Raw genomic sequence first — 20,280 nt, 5'->3', positions numbered from 1 at the left:
CCAGCAAATGATTTAAAACAACATTAATAATATAATAATTATTATTTAATTTTTTTTACTATGCCGTTGCTAGGGTTTTTCTAGGTGGTTGCTTGGGTGTTACTATGCGGTTGCTAGGGTACCTGGGGTGGTACCTGGGAGTGAATTGGCATACACCAATGATTACAGTCCAAGCAACAATGAAAACAAGACCACCGACATGTCTCCACGATGTTATGATACAGAGATATATGTCTCCTAAACGGTTGCTAGGGAGAGAATTGACAGACAAATACAAATGATTTTGCTTAGTGATGTCTCTAAGATGTACAATAATAAAGATGCTTTGCATAAATACAAGCTCCACTAATATGTTTATAAAGCCTATTACTGTTATAACAATATGACAATATTTTTGGTGAGTTTATAATGTAATACATTTCTCATAATTTTTATGTAAGATTTATTTACATTATGTACGATTTTATTACGTTTTGGGAAAATTATTACACTTATGAACATTAATTACAAGAATTATGTGCAGCTTTTACATTATGAGCAGATATAACATTATGAGTTGCAACAGGTTCTTTCAAAAATGACATGATCACACACAACCCATTAAAGAACCTTTACGGTATTTTTTAAACGTGTATTGGTGCAGTTTAATGCAGCCTAGACTCTTTAAACACCTGTTATGGCTGTATGGTCGTGTGTGAAGCATTAGTAAAGTACTGGTGTTATTCCAGTGCTTTGAAACTCTGTTAACCAGAGTTTCCCTGATCCCTCGTCACATGGTTTGTCATTAAGGTGCCGAGCACAGGCCTTTGGCTGGACTGCCATCAGAAATGTAAATAGTCGCGTCTGTGGGGCATTGCTTGCAGTGAGTCACGGGGATCTGCTGCTCGTACTCGGAAGCATCAACACGAGGGAGAAAACAAACATAAGGAAGGCGGAGGAAACTGGCTGCGATGCGCACGCGACGACTTTTGCTTATGGATAAGTTTTTGGGACACCTCGTTTGATGGGATCGATGTTGTTTTTAAAATGGGAACGCGAGCTTGGAACAGGGGAAATAAATGAGCGCTGGATTTATCCGTGAAATTGTAGCCATTCCATCTGGCAAACGACTGCCACACCTTCGTCCGTGTAACAGGTAAAGGTTCTCTCTTCATCATTATTAAGACACTTAGCATCGATGTGTAGTACTTAAACTCTTCAAAAACGCGTTGTGCAGGGGCTCAAAGTTGTTTTCTCACCTGTTGTGCAACGCTTAACTCGTAAGTTACCCTATCATCCCCACGTACAGAAAAGTATATTGTTGTATACTTTAGTATAGTAACCTAGTAACATACAATTCCAAAATACTATAGTATTTACGAACCTTAACATAGTTAATATTCGAGTGTACTAAAGTATTTACTTCAGTAAATATTACATAGGCTATTACAATTTAGTAGAGTTTATAATAAATACTTTATTATATATACTAAAGTATGGAAGCCCGTTTCCGCCATGTTTCTAAAAAAATAATAAAATAAAAACAGTAATTTATTACTAAAGTCAGAACACAAATATGAATGCATTCCGAGATCTTTCTTATTGTTGTGATTATTGTCCTGTTTGGTTAGGGAAATCATTGCATCAGTGAGTCACATCTTGTGTTTGGTTATTATTTGTAATCGCGTTTGAAGCTGAAAGTAAAAGAGTTTTGGATGGTCGGGTGTGTTTAGGGTGTTGTTTTTTTTCCTTTGAACAGTTATATCCATTTCATATGTATGATATAGACATACTGCATTAATATTGCATCTTTTTCACTGGTTTGCTGGTGTTAACCCACACGAAAAAGTAGGGTAGGATGCTGCTAAGTATAGGCTAATTTGTGAAATCTTGGCCAGGACTCCCTGGAAGAAGGGCTCCTACTCTCAATGGGACCTTCCTGGAAAACTAAAGGTTAAATTAAATGTAGGATACTGTAGTCAAATTCCTTAGAACCTTACCATAGTTATTATAAAAGTATACTATGGTATTTACTAGTTTATCAATTTACAGAATAATGTAGTATACTTTAACAGTGAAGCAATTATTATTCTACATTGTACAACAATTTACAGCAGTTTACTATAGGAAATATTATAGTATTTTTTCATGTGGTTAAGGATAGTTCTTCCAAAAAATAGATGTTTAACTGTGATTTGCGTTATTTCAAACTCACATTCACATTTCATTTGTTCTTTTGTTCGTCAAACAATAAAGGAGATTACCTGATAAGGGATACAAACACAACAATGATCGCATAACATGGATGAAATATTACTTAAGATGAGTAAAAAGTAGTATTATAGCCAACGATTTGAAAGCTGTAGACTTACTAAATAAGATATTTTTATTATAAAAAGCTTTTCTTGTAATACAGAAAGCACAGGCCAATGACAGTCCTGCATGTAATCTATAAAGCATATTAATCATTTAGATCACTTTAACTTTTAACACTTGGTTGTACTTTTTACATGTTTAAAGGTCATCTACCCTTATAGTCAATCTTTGTGTAGTGTTATGTTTACCAAAGCTAATGGACCGTAGGGGTCTGAGCAGGTTTATGCAGTTTGCATAGGTGTTTACAGTCCCTGTTTACTTTAGAGCAAGGTCTGCCTGCGCTAAAAAGGTGTGGCAACCGGGCTTCGATCTCTGGCTGTGGCATTTTACCTTGAAATTTAAGCTGCCGATGTGTACATAGGCTAGCCTATACTGTACATCTGCATGACGTATAGTGTGGAACAAAGCAGTACCTTTATCCAGGGTTCGTTATTGACTGATTTAATCTTTTTCCCATTTGCCATTCCCTGCTTTGTGATTGTAATTTTTGATAGAAGTCATGTGGTACATCCAACACTGATAACATCACACACCCCCACATGTTGTTATGAAGATATTAAAAGTACACAAATCATCCAGGGCCTGTGTGCTGTGTGGATGCTTCTTCCATTTCTTAAGGTACCATGATTGTGGATCTCTGTGATAATGGCGTAGATTGTGATTGCAGTCCATGAAATAAATAACACTGAATAAAGTAAAGAAGGTTTTAGAGAAAATACGCGAATAGTGTGAGATTTGTATCTGAATGCTTTGATCTTGGTGTTCTTGGATGACCTTGGAGAATAGGTTGTTTCCTTTGTGCGAGTTAAATTTTGGAATCAATGGAAAATGTCAATGTTTCATTGTGAGACAGCAGTATTTATTGCACAAAATCAGATTTACACATTGAATTTTGGGTATTTAGGTGGCCCTTTATATTTTAGATTAATGAACACCACCAGCTTGAATAGTATGGGATGCCATTTGTCTTGTATCTGTATGTAAAACATGTGGCAGTAAAATGTATTGCGTAAGCAGTATTACCTAAAAGTAATATTTAAATACAATGACCCCTTAAAGAACCCTTTGACATAAAACCATTTTGGCTACTAATAAAACACATTGGCTGAATAATCTATAGGAATAAATGAGTCTGTTAAGTAATGCTACTACACAAAGGAACTTTGTTTTGTATGTTTAGTCTGGTATTAATTGATGATATGGGTGATCTCTAGAGGACTGGTTCTGTGCATGTTAGTCTTTTGGTACGGAGGCCATGGCAACAGTGTCCAGGGCAACCCACCCATATTTGGTCATCTTGCAAGTCACATCAGTGTTTTTAATGGATGTTTAGCATTTTTTTAGAAAGAAAACAAAAAAGTTTCTAATGTGGTGACCTGTTAATAGATTGAATACAAGGCTAATGTGAACTGACAGAAATATCCTTGCGTATAGATGTCAACTAAACAAGATTAATAAAAGTAGTTTATTAATGATTAGTGGAAGTGCACTTGAAAAAGTTGTTGTTTAAATGTTTCCAGCTTTTGTGAAGTATTTGTAATGTTTCTTGCATTGTTAATGACCCTTGTCAAATGTACATGGTGTATAATTTCATGCCATCTGGCTTTTTCCATATGCCATAAATAAAAATGAAGGCAAGCATAAAATACACACACACACACACAGACAGAGAGAGAAAGAGAAAGAGAGAGACAGACCAGTTTTTCCATTTGTGTCTGAAACACACCTTTATGAATATGATCCCACTGTCTAGTAAACCTCCACCTGTAAAACACACACATCACCCTATACTCAGTTACAAACATGCTACTGGCAGATAACCTAATCCTTTAACATTATCTCTCTGTCTCTTAAACACACACACACACACATTAGCTAATGCACTTTGTGAAACATTTGCTCAGTGGTTAAGGAACAAAATAGTATTAACAAGTTAAACATTACCCCCAACTAGGCTTTTGAAGTCTTACGATTAAATCCTTATATATGACCCTGAATTTGTGTTAGGATTTAAGTTGGCTGTGGGCTCTTTTATTTTGTGTTTGGAAGGGCCATACTGGGTTGTGTAATGTTTCAACTGATAACACAAACCAGTGATCAACAGGTCAAACTGAAGTGCAGTCACAACAGTGAATGCTTTCCTATAAAGTTGAACCTTAAAGGGACACTCCACTTTTTTTTAAACATATGGGTTAGGGTTAGGGTTAGTTAAACATATGATTTTTACCGTTTTGGAATCCATTCAGCTGATCCCTGGGTCTGGCGGTAGTATTTTTAGCGTAGCTTAGCATAATCCATTGAATCTGATTAGACCATTAGCATCGCGCTCAAAAATAACCAAATAGTTTCAATATTTTTCCAATATTTAAAACTTGACTCTTCTGTAGTTACATCGTGCACTAAGACAGACGGAAAATGAAAAGTTGTGATTTTCTAGGCAGATATGGCTAGGAACTATACTCTCAAACTGGCATAATTATCAAGGACTTTGCTGCTGTAACATGGCTGCAGCAGGCGTAGTGATATTACGCACTGCCCGAAAATAGTCCCCTGCTTTTGAAAGTAACCAAGGGGACTATTTTCGGGCAGTGCGTAATATCATTGTGCCTGCTGCAGCCATGTTACAGCAGCAAAGACTTTATTGGACCCCAGTTTCAATACAGTTTAAAATTGCAGTTTCAATGCAGCTTCAAATGGCTCTAAATGATCCCAAACGAGGCATAATTTAGCGAAACAATATACTTTTTTGATGAGAAAAATACAAAATAAGCACTTTTAAACCACAACTTCTTGTCTTGCACCAGCCGTGAGACGCACCATCATTTGCATAAGCACGTTGAAAAGTCCCGCGTCACATATGTGAACACATTTGTGGACCATTTTAATAACAATAAACTGACACAAAGGCTTTAATTAATATCATTCCACATACAACAACATTGGAACGGTCCTCTTTCTCCACACTTGTAAACACTGGGGCGGTAGTTTTGCACAATATGTAAGGTCGCGCTGACGCGTCACACGGCTAGTGCAAGATGAGAAGTCGTGGTTTAAAAGTGCCGATTTTTTATATTTTCTTGCCGAAAATGACAAATGTTTGGGATCATTTTAAGCTGCGTTGAAACTGTAATTTTAAATTGCATTGAAACTGTAAACTGTTGAAGTCCAATAAAGTCTATTAAATTAAGAAAAATCCTGGAATGTTTTCCTCAAAAAAAAAAAAAAAATTTCTTCTTGACTGAACAAAGAACGACATCAACATTTTGGATGACATGGGGTTGAGTAAATTATTGTGATTTCTTTTTTATGAAAGTGGAGTAATCCTTTAATCAACATGATTTTAGGGTATAATAAATTAATGAAGGAACTGTATACACTTTGTGGGTTGGTTCTGGGTTGGAAAAATATTGGACAGAACCGTTGGGTTATACATAAACCGATGCTCAACTATGGGTTAAATAGCTCAGCATTTGGGTTGAAATAGGTGTATATTTTTGTCAAGTATTGGTCTGCATTTATGTTTTGTAACATTTTATACATTTTTATAGTTCATTTCAAATTGCCATACAGTGTGACTACTAATTCATTTTTAACAATATAATAAAGTTTCTCTCAATATGTCAGAGGTCGGACGCCTCTGGAGCAACTAGGGGTTAAGTGTCTTGCTCAAGGACACAATGGTGTGTCACAGTGGATTCAAACCCAGGTCTCTCACACCAAAGGCGAGTGTCTTAACCACTGCGCCATCACCACCACTGATTAAAAATAATGCGGTAGTATTCAGTAAGCATGACTAGTCAAATTCCAAAATTGTTTCATGTCATACCCAGTTATTTAATAAATTATTTTTTTATATTGCTAGTGATGGCATTTTAAAAATGCAATAATGTCATTGAGATCATACATTACAGTGACTTTAAAACTTTAGTATTCCATCTGACTACTTTAATAGATTCCTTGAAATATATATTATCAAACCATTTTAAATTATAGTTGTTTAGGTGCTTGTTGTGAAAACTAGTATTTCCCAGTCTTTCAAAGAACTTGTGTGTCTCAGAGGTCTACACCAGCAATCAGCTGCTCATTGATAGCTCAAATTATCTCCTGACCCTGCTTTATCTGCCTGTTTGCTTTACTTTGTTCTCGGCAAATTGAAAGGAAATGAAACATCAGTCGCCTGTGCATTCGTTTATCTCGGCTGTTGAAGGCCACTGCATGAGTGTAGGTTTGTGCTGGCACACGCCACTGTTGAGTCAGCAAATGGTTTTTTAAATTTCAATATGCTTACAGAGCAAAGCATCATCTAAAAAATATTTTGTTTGCAATATCGTACATCTGCCTTTAAGACTAAATCCGTCAGCTCGCATGTTAATGCTATACCATCTGTGAGTGTGTGTGTATATATCTGTGTCTTGAGTTGGTTAAGTGCTATGGAATGGAGAAGCCCCTCATTCTTATGCGGGAGATTAAGCATGTGTCACTCTCAGCGCAGACCAGACCAGTTTAGCTGGGGGGCAGACATTTTACAGAGATGAGAAATTCCCAATTTATTCCAATGGAGAAATGTCTGCCAGTGCCATCAAGCTCAGATTTCATTCTACCTTTAGCCTGCAATCCCCAACCTCTGCATTACCCATCACCTTTCTCTAGATGATTTCAGTTCTCTGGTGAGTCCTGGATGTGCCATTTACCATTTTAAAATCATATCCAATCCTCTTCCAATCTATTAACCTTTAGTTCAACTTTATGTCTCTTGCGTTATATTGAATATCTTAAGGGGAATAAAACGTGTATGTGAGGGTGTATTACAATAGTATTTCACTTTATTTCGACTCGGTTTGGTTAGTTAAGAAATGTAACGCCTTTGAGCTAAAATTTCCAATGTGATCTCAAAGGAACATTTCGTATGAATTGGTATGATGTGAATCGTACAAAAATGTACGAATATCCCAAAATAGCCCGCATGAAACCCCACCCCTAATCCCAATGTCACAGGGGTTATAGCAGATAAGTACACATGAGATTGTATAGATTCATATAAATTAGCCACCTTGTAAAAAAAATATCTGTAAAAAGTTGGATTAAATTCAAAAATACTTCAATTGGTAACACCTACATTTTTTTTCAACTTAAATTTTCTCACTTATTTTTTACGTGTGTTTCCAATTGAAGTAATTTATTTAAGTAGAGCCAACTTTCAATTTTACAGTGCAACTTAGAGCTTGTATAACTGTTAGGCAGATATTTTCAATAAGGTTTTAATTTTGTAGTGAAATAAATTCATGATTTGTACAATTATATTTTTATACACAGCCGTTTTTTCAAATTGTACTATGTTCTTACCTCAACTTAGACAAATTAATACATACCTATATTTTTTCAATGCATGCATTAATCTTTACAGTGCATCGTGAATGTGTTAGCATTTAGCCTAGCACCATTCATTCCTTAGGATCCAGACCGGGATGAATTTAGAAGCCACCAAACACTTCCATGTTTTCCCTATTTAAAGACTGTTACATGAGTAGTTACACGAGTAAGTATGGTGGCACAAAATATGAGAACTATCTTAAATGGCGGAAAATTCATCCCTGTTTGGATCTAAGGAATGAATGGGGCTAGGCTAAATGCTAACACATTCACAGTGCGTTGTACAAAGATTAAGTGTACGTATTAAAAAAAGATAGGCATGTATTAATTTGTCTAAATTGAGGTAAGAACATAGTAAAATATTGTAAAACTGTGGTGTTTTCCTTTAACAATATCCTAAAATCATAATTTTTTTGAGATCATGTAAAACATTTCAGTGATACTAAACTTGTGTGTGTTTGTGTGAAAATGTTAAAGATCCTTTTTTATAGTCAGCTGTCTTCAATGATGAGGTTTAAAAGACAACAACAAGATTTCTTGTGTACTGTTGTAGTAAAGGTGGAGATTTTTAATCAGGGGTTAGAGAAATTAGCAAATGAGAGCTGGCATGATTAACAGTGTTGATATTAATCTGCTACCAAGCTGTGACCTACAAGTTAGTTGATAAAAAGGATGTATAGATGTAATCTTGTGATCTTCATCGTACTGCATTTCATCTTTAGGTATTGTCAGTATATTAATAGAGATTTGCTAGTGAGTAAGTGTGCTATGTGTACTGCTGTAAAATGAAATAATCCCTAGCATCTGACAAAGAGGTTGCCAGGTGTTCATGTCATAGCCCTGCTGCCAAACAGGTGTCTGCTGTGTGCCACATCTGGCTGCTAAATAGCAAAGATCAAGCCAGGTTTTCTGGGTCCATGGTAATAGGGTGTTAAATTGTGTTTAATAAATATAATTTTTTTATAAATGTCTTAAAATTAGCCCATTAAAAAAATTAACAGGCTTCACTGGTTCACTAGTCTTAAAGGAATAGTTCCCTGGAAAATTTTACAAGAATGATACTTTGTGAGAGAAAACAATTCATATTTATAGTGTTTTTTTCTTCAAATGACTAGTCATGAATCATGAGGTAATGAGATTTAACGATCAAAGTACTGCCATATTTAAAATTACTGTACTAATTTGTATGTTTACAATAATACACAACAAATCAATTGCTAAATAAGTTCAAAATATTATTTTTTTTCCTCACAAACATATAATTTCACTTCACTTCAGAAGATATTTATTAACCCGCCAGGGTCATTTGAAGGATGGATGGATGTGGTTTTTAGAGGTTCAAAACAATGAATACTTTTCAATAGCATTACGAGCCAGGGCATTATTTAATATGACTAATATAATATGTAAAAACACATATTAATGTGTTCAGCTGAACAAAGAAAGTCTCACATCATGGATGGCATGAGTAAATTATAGGATCATTTTCATTTTCCGGTGCGCTCTTCCTTTAAGTGCCGCATGAGCGTTTGTCCTGCTTTGAATTTTTCCACTGGTAACAGGGAAGCCTAAAGCATTTGCCTTTGTGTACCATTAACCAACAAATATAAATATATATAAATATATATAATTATTTTATTTAATTTTTGCACTGCTAATAAGTACCACAAGAAAAGTATTTTTGTTTATTGTTTACATTATTTATTTTTTTAGTAATATTTGGTTAATTTGGAGTTTAGATTAAAGCTCTACACACTTATATTTTTAGTAGCCGATAAACTGGTGAAAGTTTTATCTACTGAATATGATTATTATAATGTGATAATGAAGGCCAGACTGTCATTGCCCTCAAAGCTTTGAATGTTAATTTGTCTAACAACACGTGAGATGGTGTCTGTTTTTCCATCATCTATTCTCTGTCAGGAGAAAGAGAGAGTCAGGGATCGTCTTTGTCCTATTAAAAGGATCTTTTTTCCCAGACAGAACTATCAATTATTTACAAGGCAACTCGCTCATAAAAAGCACAAGAAATGCCAAAGCCTGAAATGGGGCTGAAGGCCTTGGAAAGGTCAACCCATCTCTGTTGCTCTTCACCGAATAAGGATATATTAATAATAGACTTTATTTGCCCGGGCACTGTTCAGGAATGATCTAGAATGTCACCAGCACATGTGGATGCACATCACTAAAGCCAGCAGATAAAGCAACACACTAGACAATTTTTATACAGTACATCTGCTCTGTCAATGTCATGTCAATATGTGACAAAGTCAATTATTTTCACCTTGGTCTGTGTTTAATGCCTTTTTGGGAGTTTATCTTTGGGTAGTTTAGATTGCTTTGGGTTTCCTTTGTGTCTGTGACTGTGATCCCGTCCACTTGTTTCAATAGCTGAGGTGAAGAATTAGCAGACTTTCTGAATAGGCCTTTGTTGAAATCATGTTTCACTCTGCTAAGCGCTCCTGAGAACTAGATTCTTCAAATAGCTTTTTAAGAAATGTTACTTCTGTATTTCTCAAAAAGGTGTGGGATGTTGAGGTAGCAAAGAGCTGTTGATATATGTATATATAATATAATAATATTCAGGTCACTATATGATAGTGTTTTAGTTAGTGTACATTATGTTTACATGTATTTATCCAGCAGACCCTTTTATACAAAGTGACTTGCAAATGAGGCAACATGTAACATTTTATCTTAGCCAGCCAACAATAAGCATAGTGTGTAAATATTTAAAATTGTAATAGCATAGTCTATCATGCAATTTTTATCATTCCTTCATACTGGACTTTTTTTTGCAATTTTTGTGTTTAAGATGTTTTAAAAAAATGATCAAAATATGTATCCCAGCTGTCACTGGGGCAGTACCCTTTAAAGGTCCTGATAGAGTGCCGTAGGATGACATATTTTTGTCTTGTGGAAACATCAAAAAATTCTTACATTTTTAAATTCATACTGGACTTTTGTGCAATTCTTGTGTTTAAAAGGCGTCTCATAGCCATCCAAACACAGCACAGACATGGCAAAAACAAGACAAAATTTAGGCTGTCAGTAAAATTTTTTTAGATGTCTATTATAACTGTTTAAAAAAATTATCAAATTATGTATCCCAGCTGTCACTGGGGCAGTACCCTTTGACCCTACAGTCACATTAGCTACAAAAGTGAACGACACCGAGCGACACACACTCGCTTGATGGGCGTTCCTTGGCTAGTTTCCAAAAGCGGTATCAAAAGTCACTTTAGAGGTATTGTTAAGTTACAAGAACGGTGTTTTTGGATTTAAAAGTATTTATTTCTCGATAAAAGTAACAAAATATATGAGATAAAATGCCAAACTTATCAGATATATACATAAATACGCATTTTCCGCCATCTTGAATTATTTTCTCAGACTTGACCACAGACCTACGTCACGCTGCTCCTTCACTCTGATTGGCAGTTGCTTTGTCGCATCGCTCAGCATTTGCATAAAATTGCCTGCTTGTCTATTTTGGCCCCGCCTTACTCCCGCAGCGGCGAGCTTGTCGCTGGCAAACGGCCACTTCCATTGAAAATGAATGGTAGCCTGTCGCTCTGTCTCTGTCGCTTGTAGCTAATGTGACTGGGGGGGTAAAGGTCCTAATAGAGTGCCGCAGGGATGACATATTTTTGTCTTGTAGAAATATCAAAAAAGTTAGTTAGTTTTTACACGAAAAAAAATATACAATTTAAGTGAATTTGTGCTTAAAACAAGCAAAAAATCTGCTAATGTGCTAAGAAAGTTTAAATGTTTCTTAAATTGAGTGTTTTTCTTACCCCTTTGGCATATTTTTTGCTTGTTTTAAGCACAAAATCACTTAAATTATATTTGTGTGTGTGTGTGTGTGTGTGTGTGTGTGTGTGTGTGTGTGTGTGTGTGTGTGTGTGTGTGTGTGTGTGTGTGTGTGTGTGTGTAAAAACGTGACTTATTTTTTTTTAGGTAATTTTGCTTATCAAGGAAACATAAGAATTTTAGATATTAAGTCAGCGGGATATGGGTTACTTCGCAATAAAGCCATTAGTTTTTTCTTAGACTTTTGGATTATTGCAAAAATATGCTTTATGTTTCACAAAAGTTTATAACACCTACAGATTTTGTTCAACAAATTGGCCTTCATCGATAAACTCAACTTTTATGAAATGTAAAGGTAAATTTTTGCTTTTTTATATTTTTAGTAAACACATTTAGACTTAAATATTTATATACATACAGTACTGTGCAAAAGTCTTAGGCCACCAACACCAGACTTGTTGTTGTAGAAGTTTTAATATCCATCAATATTTATTTTTTAATCTATTTTATTAAGATACAAACAAAAAATACAGTTGTACAAAAAATAAAAAATGTAATTTTCAGGACTAAATGACTTCTTTAGGCATTGTCTGTGTTTAGTGTGACCTCTCTTGGCACTAAACACATCTTGTGTTTTTGAGCAGAATGAAGTAAAAAGACTAATTTCTTTAAAATTAGAAATTAGGATTTAATTTTTTTTAGGTTTAAGAGATCCTGCAGTTTCTTGCTATTGCTCCATGGAAGTGGAGTTTACCCTAAAAACTTGACACATTTTCTTCTATTAAAGAGAATAAGAATCAATTATATATGATCACTATAACATTGCAAAAACAACAAATATAAGTCTGGCATGGTGGTCTAAGACTTTTGCAGAGTACTGTATATGTATAAAATTGGTACCAATTTACATTGTACATGTACAATATAAACTCTTTAGGTGCAAAGTTGTACGTTTTGAAAGGGTACTACCTAAGTGAGTGGGGTACATATTTTGACCATATTTTGTGACAGTATAGCCAATAAATAAATAAATAAATAGATAAAACAAAACACCTAATCACTGTTGACTTTGCTTGATGGTATATCATACATCTCGTAAGTTATTTGGCAAAAACTACATGTAACCAAATTCAAGTTTATTTTGGCTAGAAGTGGTTACTCATAGTCGGACTATATCGGGTTTATAGATAACCTAGATGGTGAAATGACAGCTATTGCTTGCTGGGCTAATTCCACTGTGTGTTTGGGTTTTATCTGTATGTTATCTGTTTTATCTAAATATATGAATAAGTAAAGTTAAATATTTAAATGTGATACTTAAAAAAACTAAAATGTTGATTCTTGTCAAAAGAAGAATATTGACTCATTTCCATAAGGGAACTGTTTTCCCCCATGGAAAATCGTTATCTGATCATAGCGGTCAAGACTTAATTTTGACTAAATGTACAGATCCTGTCTTTTACAAATAGAGGTGGGATACCAGTTAACAGATCCTGTTCAGAATTGTTGATTTAGGAAAATATTATTTAAGAAAGTGCAGTCAAACGACACACTTTTAACAGAAACCTCTCTCTCTCTCTCTCTCTCTCTCTCTCTCTCTCTCTCTCTCTCTCTCTCTCTCCAGGTGCTCTACACAACTGTCCAGATGGGTTGCAGTTGCTGTAGGATGATAAAAAGGTAAGAGAGTTTATTTATTCTGAGGTATGGTGATCTGGCAGTATTTTTCTCACGCAAGCACGAAAGTTTAACAGTTCAGTCAGACCGTGCAGTCATGTTGTGTCATCAAAGGATGACCTGAGATCAGTTTGCTGTTTAAACATTATTTCAGTATGCCAGCACTGCTGTGACCTCTGTCAGTAGATGTACGGTTTACTGAATCTTCAAAAATGCATGTTAGTGTTTCTCAGTATTTCTTAGTTAACACACACATACTCGTTCATACTTTCTCAATGACCTTTAATAGCTCAGAATGTCACATTTCTCAGATTAGCTTGAGCTGCAAAAGTTGTCCTGTGCAAAAACTACAAACATTATTGCATTTTACCTCTGTGTGTGTGGCTTTTGTTAAATAATTTAGATTGTATTCACCTTGCAAGTTTAAACATATGTGTTTAGTAAGACATTGCCGTAATTTAAAGCTCAACCTGATTTTGCCAGGGAAAGATGTCCTCAGGGCAACATATTGTGTTGACCCAAGGACAACATTTTTGTAGATAAAACCTAAACCCACCCCAAACCATAACTGAAGCCTAAAGCCAGAGGGAAAACAATGGTCTAAAGGCAGCTAATCCAGGTTGTAAGCTTAAACTTGAAACAAACTGTAAACTTATTGCTGAAATCTAATTGGTTGATTAAAGGGACACTCCACTTTTTTTGAAAATAGGCTCATTTTCCAGCTCCCCTATAGTTAAACATTTGATTTTTACTGTTTTGGAATCCATTCAGCTGATCTCCAGATCTGGCGGTACCACTTTTAGCATAGTTTAGCATAATTCATTGAATCTGATTAGACCATTAGCATCGTGCTAAAAAATAACGAAATAATTAATTTTTTTCCATATTTTTAACTTCTCTCTTCTGTAGTTACATCGTGTCCTAAGACCGACGAAAAATTAAAAGTTGTGATTTTCTAGGCAGAAATTCTGGCTAGGAACTATACTCTCATTCTGGCGTGATAATCAAGGACTTTGCTGCTGTAACATGGCTGCAAAAGGCGCAATGATATTACGCAGCGCCCGAAAATAGTACCCTGCTATTAAAATGGTACTGAGGGGACTATTTTCGACTGCTGCGCCTCCTGCTGCCATGTTACAGCAGCAAAGTCCTTGATTATTACGCCAGAATGAGAGAATAATTCCTGGCCATATTTGGCTAGAAAATCGCAACTTTTAATTAAAAGTTTTTAGGAGCGATGCTAATGGACTAATCAGATTCTATGGATTATGCTAAAATATGCTAAAAGTGCTAGCGCCAGACCCGGATATCAGCTGAATGGATTCCAAAATGGTAAGAATCAAATATTTATCTCTAGGGGAGCTGGAAAATGAGCATATTTTCAAAAAAAGTGGAGTGTCCCTTTAAAGATTGGTTATTTTAATTGAAAGGTGGGACTTCCCCTGCAAGAGTGGCCATATTGAGCTTTTTATTGTCCCCTATTCATAGTAATAGCAGTGCTCAATCTTGTTATATACAATATCTTTGAATGTATGTAGATCATTATAATAAAAACAAGATTCAAACATCATATGAAATACCCTTAACGTTTGGACAGTGAAGGTAAATATGGTCCACACTGGCTGAATGACTTCCATCTCTAGGCGGGTAACGGCGCATTCACACGGGGCGTAAGCGTTGACGCTTCCCATTCACTTTTAATGGGTGACGTCAAGCGTTGGCGAACTGAATTGTGGATCCGTCGGCGCCGCGTCAGTGCCGTTGCTCGCGGCAGAAGTTGAACATTTCTCAACTTTTCAAGCGGCAACGGGTGCGTCAGCCAATCATATCGCCTTATGCAAATAACCTAGGCAGAGCCAGCCAATTACGTTTATGGAAGACCGGAGCTTGTGTTGCGGCCACCGTGATTGGCTGTTGGCCACGCTTCAGACAAGCCTTCCGTTAAGCGTTAACGCTTACGCCCCGTGTGAATGTACCGTAAAAGGTGTGAAAGGAACTCGGCAGGAAAAATTTGACACAAATACAACAGCCTGACATTGAAACACACTCACACATAAACCTATTTCTGTATTTTGTACTTTTAAAATGTATTAAGTACTACGTTTACGGAATTATAATGTAATATTTAATGAAATTCAATTCAAAAATATCCCTTAAAGATTAAAGGACTCAACACAATGTGAGCAGTCATAGAGCTTCAGTTTCTTTTTACAAATGTGGAGTGGCATGCTTGCGTCAGTAAAGGTGTTTGTCTTTGCGATGCAAATTTCAGGTTCATTCAAATCATCCGGCCGCATCAATTTCCAGAAACTCCATGAAAGGTGAATTTTGTATGTCGTGCTATATAACAACCAGAGAGTGTATTCATAGTCTCAGCAAGAAATTGAACGTTAAAAGAAATCTAATAGACATGCAAACACAAAAAAATTCAAACCATAGCCCAAAAAGTAAATAAAATAAACACCTTGTAATCACTGTTGACTTTGCGTACATGATGGAATATCATACACCTCGCAAAATATTTTGTAACCAAATTTAAGTTTTTAACTCATAGCTGGACTATATCAGGGCTATAGACCTAGACAGTGAAATAACGACTATTGCTTGCTGAAATAATTTTTGTAGCTTAACTGAGCATGGTGCTGCCAACAGCAAGGTCATAGGTTCGATTCCAAGCAGTTCTGCTAGCAAAGAAATTACACAATTAGTTTTTTTATTTGACTCCGCTTAATAATGTTTATATTTTGTTTAATTTAGTTTCTGTATTTCTCTCCTCAACCCTCTTGCGTTTCAGTTATATCTATGACCCTTCAGTCCCTGTGGATGTTCCTGGTCTTAAGCGCGACCCCACCAACAGCTCTTTGTATCAGTCTCACAAATTCCCAGAAGAGTCGGATCACATCAGCAAAAAGCAGGGCTTCCACAACTTGGGTTACAGCACCCACCCTAGCACTACCAAACTCGACATAGACAACAACCACATAAACCGGCTCCATGCTCAGGATGAGAGGGTCAGGACGAGCCAACCAGAGAGTGACTCCAACCGATACATCCTCACGCCCGAGGACAAGGGGATGCCCGTCAAAGTTCCCCCCGTCTTATGCGACGAGCCGATGTTGGGAACGGGACCGTTCCAGCGGGAAGAGAGTTTCAGAGACTCGGGGCTTGGGAGTGGGGGAATTTTGGAGGGATCCGATGGATATCCTTTCGGACAAGAAGAGGACTATGAGGAGATGAGATGCAATGCGGCCAGTACGACAGACACGGCCGATGAGGAGAGCATTCTGTCTCTGGATATGCAAACAAGCACCACAAGTCTCTCCTCAGCGGACACCAAGCTTGTTACAGAGGACAGAGATGATAAAGAGCTGTCATTTATGAGCGAAGAGCAGGAAATAGAGAACGAGAACGATGGGGTGAGCTTCACAGACTCTATGGTTGCCGAAGCCCTGGCAGCTCTGGATGCGGCGACTGAAGGAGAGGATTATGAGTGACGGGCAGGTGAGAGAGGGTGCGGTACTGTTCAGTGTAGATATGGTACATTTCCATACTTACTCCCTCGCACCCTGCGCATTTGAATATAGCCAAAATAATAGCTCTCATAAAATGAAACTTTCCTACAGTCGTTTTTGTAGGCGACAATTTTAACTTTAAAATGAAGGACTTGACAACAGGAGATGACTGTTGTTTACACAGAAATCGGTTATTTGAAAGACTGCAGACTTGCTTGGAAATAAAGGTCATGTGTGAATGTTTTGTCCTGCGATTCAGTGGACAAACTTGAGATAGAACCACTGCCGCATCATTTTCAATAGTACTGTTTTATACAGCATGTAATAAGCTCTATTTTCAGATATTTCTCAGCACCACTGTTTAACAGTAGTTTATTTCTTTAGTGGCAGTGGTTCAATAAATACACTTTAATTTTCAGACATTTTCTGTACAAACAGAGAGTGAAAACCAAATAACAAGCCAATGTCCCGGTGTTGGGTTTCTTATGTACTTCCTGTTGTACTTTTAGACATTTTATAATGAACAAACTTCTATTTTAATAGACTGAAATCAAGTTCATAATTTAAATGGCAATATCAATGTGCAGGTTTTTTTGCTTGTTACACTGTGAATACATCATTAATATAATCATCATAGAATTTTAAGAAAACATTATTTGTGGTCACGAACATATCCGAGTCATATTTCACCCCAAAATTAAGAATTTTATTTTGCAAAAATTAGTCCTATTTTTCAAATGATTATTTAATTTGATTTAATTAAAATATCAATGTAAATAAGTCACAAAAATACACACAAATAATAAAAAATGTAAATGTTTTTATTTAATCATTTAGATTTTTTTGCATTGTAGAAAAAAAAGCATGTGATTACTTTTTTATAAAAATGTCAATGCATAAAAATTCCTAATGCTAAATAAATGTGTTATATATATAAATATTTATATATGTATATTTTGAAAATGAAATGTGACTCGGGTTTCACCTTTGTATATTAATTTCCTGATAAGGTTTTCTGGTTTCATTCAGGCTACTAAAGTTATTTATCCACTATGCATACAGATCTTAACTAATTCTGGTTAACTTTCTGAGGCCTTTATAACGTGGAAGCCAACGACAATCACTAAATCAAGAACACAACAGAACAGAATATAGCACACATTTCTATATAAGTGAAGAAATATGAGAATATCTCAGAAAAAAATGAATGTAACCCCATTTACCAGAATTTGTATGGTACTTTTATTGTTTTAATGAAAGAGTATTTCCAAAAGTATATTTTGTGTAGGTCAAAACCATTTCTTGTAAAGCCATGAATGAGAATAGATAAAGACACTGATTTTGCAATGACGTAACACTGACCTCTTTAAAAAGACTTAAAATGTTCTTGTTGTCCTTAAGCAACAGATACTTGTCACATGAACCAGAGAAAAAAATAAAAGTAATATACTTGATCATAAGACTTGCAATTTAATGTGTTGACATTTTTTCAGATGGATAGCAGCGCCCCATGGCCTTCTTAATATAAGCGAAGAAGTGTGTTTGTGTATGTATGTTACATTAAATTTACCCAAGATTACAAAATATTGTTTTTTTCTGAATAGGCCTGGTGACAAAATATGAAGTCATGAACACATTAAAATATGATTAGGACAACGAATCTTTTTATCTTTCTGATGTTGTTAATGGGTTGAAAGGCATCACTGACTGGATACATCATGAAACTATTAAATGATCGGAATGCAGAAATCCGAGAATTGGAACATTTTCAATATGCTGTCATTCCGTATTAATCCGTTTTTCATTTTTCCTCTAATCTTTCCTTCATGTGTGTTTGCTTTACTTGACGTTGTTATGATCATCAGATGTTGGCATTGCAACACATTTTAAAGCTTTGTTAAAACATTTTAATAATTTTCTATTCAAAACAACAACAAATCAAACTATGACATCATTGTTTGGGTAAAAAGCCTAACCATGCATCTGTTTTGACTGACATGTGACATTGTGGCATTTACAGGGCTTGTTGACTGAGGCTGCGTCCAAATAACCACACTTGGAGTCTTTGCACTTGACCGCTTGAATACTTACATGACGCATTTCCTATATTTTGCCCAAGTGTTCTAGTGGGCATGAAAATACCAAGCGTGCATGTAAAAATTCTTCACCCGATGGGACACACTCAGCAAGTGTTAAAATGTCAATCCAGGCAGTGGCAGCAATTTGCACCAAAACGTATATTTTTATTTATTTAGGCTACTTAAAATATATTTTTAAGGTTTTCTTTAAATAAAATGTACAAATGAATAAATAAATTAACATTTAAGGAATATTATCTACACTTATCTGAAACTTTTAAACGCAGAATTCTTTGCACCTGTAAAAAACTCTTCATTTTGTGCATGCAGCTTTATTAAAGTTTATTGTTTATGTAGTAGTCCCTGAATAAATGACACCATTAATGTTGTTTTAATGTTATAAAAGCAGTTACAGATGTTTTACAACATAAATAACAATGTTTGCACCAACTAAATGTGGAACACTTTCCGTTTTACTACCAAAATATGTAAAATCCATTTATTAACTTTACAATTAAAAGTTTCCACAACATCTCGCGAGATTTGGGCAAAAGTTTCATGATTTACATCCTGAACATGATGCATGACGGGATACGCTTAGCCTTGAATACCGCTTCGAAGTGTTGGTTTAGTGTGGATTAAGGGCACTGCACTTTGCCAGTTTTTAAGAAATGGGACAGTCTTGCGCACGCGTTCTCAAGTGGCCAAGACCGCAAGTGTGGTCATTTGGACGCAGCCAGTATTTCCTTTCATTTGGGGGTGACTGAAGATGGCATAAGATGCAAACTTGCAGGGTCAAAAGATTTAACAAATAAAGGGAACAGAAACTTTGCAATTTGATCGATTATTGACAGTATGTCAGCAAAATGTTTTTACAGGTTAAATCACTAAAATTAAATAAATAAATAAAAATTACTTAGGCTGGTGCTTTGGCAGATAAGACTATGTTACAAAAGCTAGACATTTCTTAATGGTGTGTGTGTATATGTAGATGTATGTTTGTGTATGTGTAGTCTAGACAAAGTGTGTGCATATATATATTTATTTCACTATTTTTCAATGTTTTAATAAACCTGGATTTGAAATTTAAACAGGATTTCCTTTAAAGCCAAACCTAAAGGGAACAACTTCAAAGACTCAGACGCAGTCGGTCCTTTAGGGGAAAAACATGCAAAATAATTATTGCTGAAGTCAAACTGTTTGAATAAGACTGCGACAGAGTAGCTGTGCATTCACATTGCTTTTAAGTCTGTGTGGGCTGAAGTTAATGATTCATAAATCCCAAAACATATCCCGACTAAGAATACTCTACAGCTAGTTAACCATTTATGTGCTTCAAACCCACATGGTTTCTGCAAATTATTGATGCTTAATGATGATTCTTCTTAGTATATCCTGATGCGTGAAGTACAGATATACTTTTTAACTCACAAAAACAATGCATTTTAAAATTCTGAAGGTCACATACTGAATATTTC

At 35.6% G+C, this 20,280-nt stretch overlaps 1 protein-coding gene across 1 annotated transcript; it reads left to right on the top strand.

Annotated features, from left to right (window-relative positions):
- Positions 1-803: 803 nt before the first annotated feature.
- Positions 804-18,308, top strand: LOC135778611 (uncharacterized). The gene is made up of 3 exons (XM_065289018.2): positions 804-1,135; positions 13,163-13,215; positions 16,007-18,308. Exons 2-3 carry the CDS (start codon positions 13,184-13,186, stop codon positions 16,704-16,706), a joined length of 732 nt encoding a protein of 243 aa, XP_065145090.1. The 5' UTR covers positions 804-1,135; positions 13,163-13,183; the 3' UTR covers positions 16,707-18,308.
- Positions 18,309-20,280: the final 1,972 nt, after the last annotated feature.

Source organism: Paramisgurnus dabryanus, chromosome 2 (genome assembly GCF_030506205.2).
Source record: "Paramisgurnus dabryanus chromosome 2, PD_genome_1.1, whole genome shotgun sequence".
NCBI lineage: Eukaryota > Metazoa > Chordata > Actinopteri > Cypriniformes > Cobitidae > Paramisgurnus > Paramisgurnus dabryanus.
The sequence above is the reverse complement of the archived record's forward strand: the minus strand, read 5'-3'. Positions and strand labels throughout refer to the sequence as shown.